Genomic DNA, 3,067 nt, shown 5'->3' on the forward strand with positions numbered 1-3,067 from the left:
TTCTCTAAAACCTGGAACAAGACAAGATGCCCACTCTCACCACTCTTATTCAGTACAGTACTGGCAGTCCTACCCACAGCCATGGGCAAGAGAAAGAAAAGGCATATGAACCGGAATGGAGGAAGTCAAAATGTCTCTGTGGATGACATGATTTTGTACACTGAAAAACCTAAACACTCTACCAAAAATCTCTTAGAACTGATTAGTAGATTCAGTAATGTTGCAGGATACAAATTAACTTACAAAAATCAGTAGCCTTTCCATACACAAAAGACAAACTAGCTAGAAAAGAAATCAAGAAGAAAATTCCAGTTACGATAGTTACAAAAAAGTAAAATACATAGAAATAAATATAACCAAGAAGGGAGAAGACCTCTACAAGGAAAGATACAAAACACTGATGAAATAAATCCAAGAATATACAAACAAATGGAAATACACTCATGTATATGAATCAGAATAATTAATATTGTTAAAATGACGACACTGCCCAAAGCGATCTACAGATTCTATGCATTCCCTATCAGAATTTAGTGACATTCATCACAGAAATAAAAAAAAAATCATAAAATTCAAAAAAAAATTATTCACATTTTTAGCAGTTTTTAATGATTAGGTAGATAATTACATTCATATTATTAATGTGAATTTATATAGATTTTTATTTTGCATATGTAATTTCACACAACAAAATTTACATGAACAAATTACATTAAAAGTGATTCCACAATAATACTCATCAAATTAGGTTAAATGTCAATAGCTTTTAAACTTAGATTTTAGTTTAAGTTTTCTGTCATTCTTAACTTTACATTGAATAAAAAGAGCAAAGGTTATAGTTTTTAATTTGTGAAGTACAGGTGTACACAGTATACATAAATAGAGACGCCAAATGTGTGTTATTAAAAGTTCATGAAGATTTCAATTAGAAAATAATACCATAAAAAGTTTTGAGTGTAGGTGAAAAATAGGCAATGATGAAAAACATCTTTCAACACATGTAGAGAGTGAATAAAGAAAGCAAAAACAGAGATAGAAAGTAAAACTAGAGCATTTAGAAAATGGAAATTAGTATGTTCACTATTTAAGACCTATGCACAGAGCAAGGTCTTCAGAAAACCTAGAGTCCAAGGTTCAAGGTTACCCACCTCAAGTAGCCTAGCAATATTTGCAACATCCCAATGGCCCTGTCCTTTACTTTACTGATGGCCGTGGTGGTGCTCAGCTACAAATCCATCTGCTCTCTGGGCTGTGATCTGCCTCGGACCCACAGCCTGGGTCATAGGAGGGCCTTGATACTCCTGGCACAAATGGGAAGAATCTCTCCTTTCTCCTGTCTGAAGGACAGACATGACTTTGGATTCCCCCAGGAGGAGTTTGATGGCAACCAGTTCCAGAAGGCTCAAGCTATCTCTGTCCTCCATGAGATGATCCAGCAGACCTTCAATCTCTTCAGCACAAAGGACTCATCTGCTGCTTGGGAACACAACCTCCTAGAAAAATTTTCCACTGGACTTTACCAGCAACTGAATGACCTGGAAGCCTGTGTGATACAGGAGGTTGGAGTGGAAGAGACTCCACTGACGAATGTGGACTCCATCCTGGCTGTGAGGAAATACTTCCAAAGAATCACCCTCTATCTGATGGAGAAGAAATACAGCCCTTGTGCCTGGGAGGTTGTCAGAGCAGAAATCATGAGATCCTTCTCTTTTTCAACAAACTTGCAAGAAAGATTAAGGAGGAAGGAATGAAAGCTGGTTCTACATGGAAATGATCCATATTGACTAATACACTATTCCACACTTCCTTGACTTCTGCCATTTCAAAGACTCATTTCTGCTATGAGCACTACACGAGTTGAATCAAAATTTTCAAATATTTTCAGGAGTTTAAGGAAACATCATGTTTACCTGTGCAGGCACTAGTCCTTTACAGATGAGCATGCTGATAGATCTGTTTATCTATCTATTAAAATATTTGTTTATTTATAAGATTTAAATTTTTTCCATATATTATTATGTATACTTTTACATTGTATTTGTTATATCAAAATATCTTCTTTATATTTAGTCAATATATTATTTTGCTTTTTTATTAATTTTTAGTATTAAAATTTCTTGTATTATTTGTTTATTCTTTAATAAAGAAATACCAAGACCAAATGTGCAATCTCATTAAAGAATGGGTGGTACAATTCATTTACCCGTCATCATTATATCCAAATTGTAAGTAAAAATTGACTTTCTCTAAGCCAAGTTTTATATTGCCCTTAGGATATCTAGGTGAACATAACAAACACAGTTTTCGCTTTCTTGTGTCTTTTATTTTTTAAGGAAAATAATAACTCTACTTTCTAATACCTGGTACATTAACTGCTATAGTGAGAAGAAATAAAAACAAATGAAATTCAGTAAAACTGAAGGAAGGCATATAAAAAAAAATTTCTTTAAGTAGTAGATATCCTCTATTATAGAGAAATAGACATCTAAGTGCAAGTGTCTATTGGCAACCTGTATTTTTGTCTGTAATTTAGAAGCAATGCTATGAAGTGAAAGCCTGGAAACAGAAGTTGTCACATAGGTTGAATAGAACGAGAAAAAGACTTAAAATTTATTCCTGCAAACTTCAACTTTAAAGGGAGAGAAGAACCAGGAAAGATTTGGAATGGCCATGCATTGGGACAAGACAGAGTGTTGTTAAGAGCATATTTAAAACACTGAAACTGCTTAGAAGAATCAATGCATTCATGCAAAATGTGGATTGAAAGTGTCCACTACATCTGGAAAATAGATGGCATTGTCACTTATAGAGCTAGTTGGGTGGAATTAAGCATAGTGGAGTCAGCTGAAAGAGTGAATCAGAGAAGAGAAATCAGTGACAATACATATAGAAAGTGATCTTGAAAACTTTGTTTTCAGAATTGGAGGAGAGAAATAGAGTGGGACTTTGAAAAGAATGTAGATTTTTTTCTCTGAATAATTTTTACTTTAAAAAATTTATTTGTCTCTGGATAGGTTTTGTGAATTTGATGGACTGCCAAACCACTTTAATATATTTAATATTTTGA

General features: G+C 33.7%; 1 protein-coding gene across 1 annotated transcript; it reads left to right on the plus strand.

The window, feature by feature from the left end:
• The first annotated feature begins 1,133 nt into the window (after positions 1 to 1,133).
• IFNA21 (interferon alpha 21) lies at positions 1,134 to 2,153 on the plus strand. Its single transcript, XM_025360005.1, has one exon. It carries the CDS (start codon positions 1,182 to 1,184, stop codon positions 1,749 to 1,751), a length of 570 nt encoding a protein of 189 aa, XP_025215790.1. The 5' UTR covers positions 1,134 to 1,181; the 3' UTR covers positions 1,752 to 2,153.
• Positions 2,154 to 3,067: the final 914 nt, after the last annotated feature.

This window comes from Theropithecus gelada, chromosome 15 (genome assembly GCF_003255815.1).
Source record: "Theropithecus gelada isolate Dixy chromosome 15, Tgel_1.0, whole genome shotgun sequence".
Lineage (NCBI taxonomy): Eukaryota > Metazoa > Chordata > Mammalia > Primates > Cercopithecidae > Theropithecus > Theropithecus gelada.

Bases quoted from the DNA above. Each gene is read 5' to 3' on its own strand.
- IFNA21 (XM_025360005.1), top strand. From the start codon at position 1,182: ATGGCCCTGTCCTTTACTTTACTGATGGCCGTGGTGGTGCTCAGCTAC.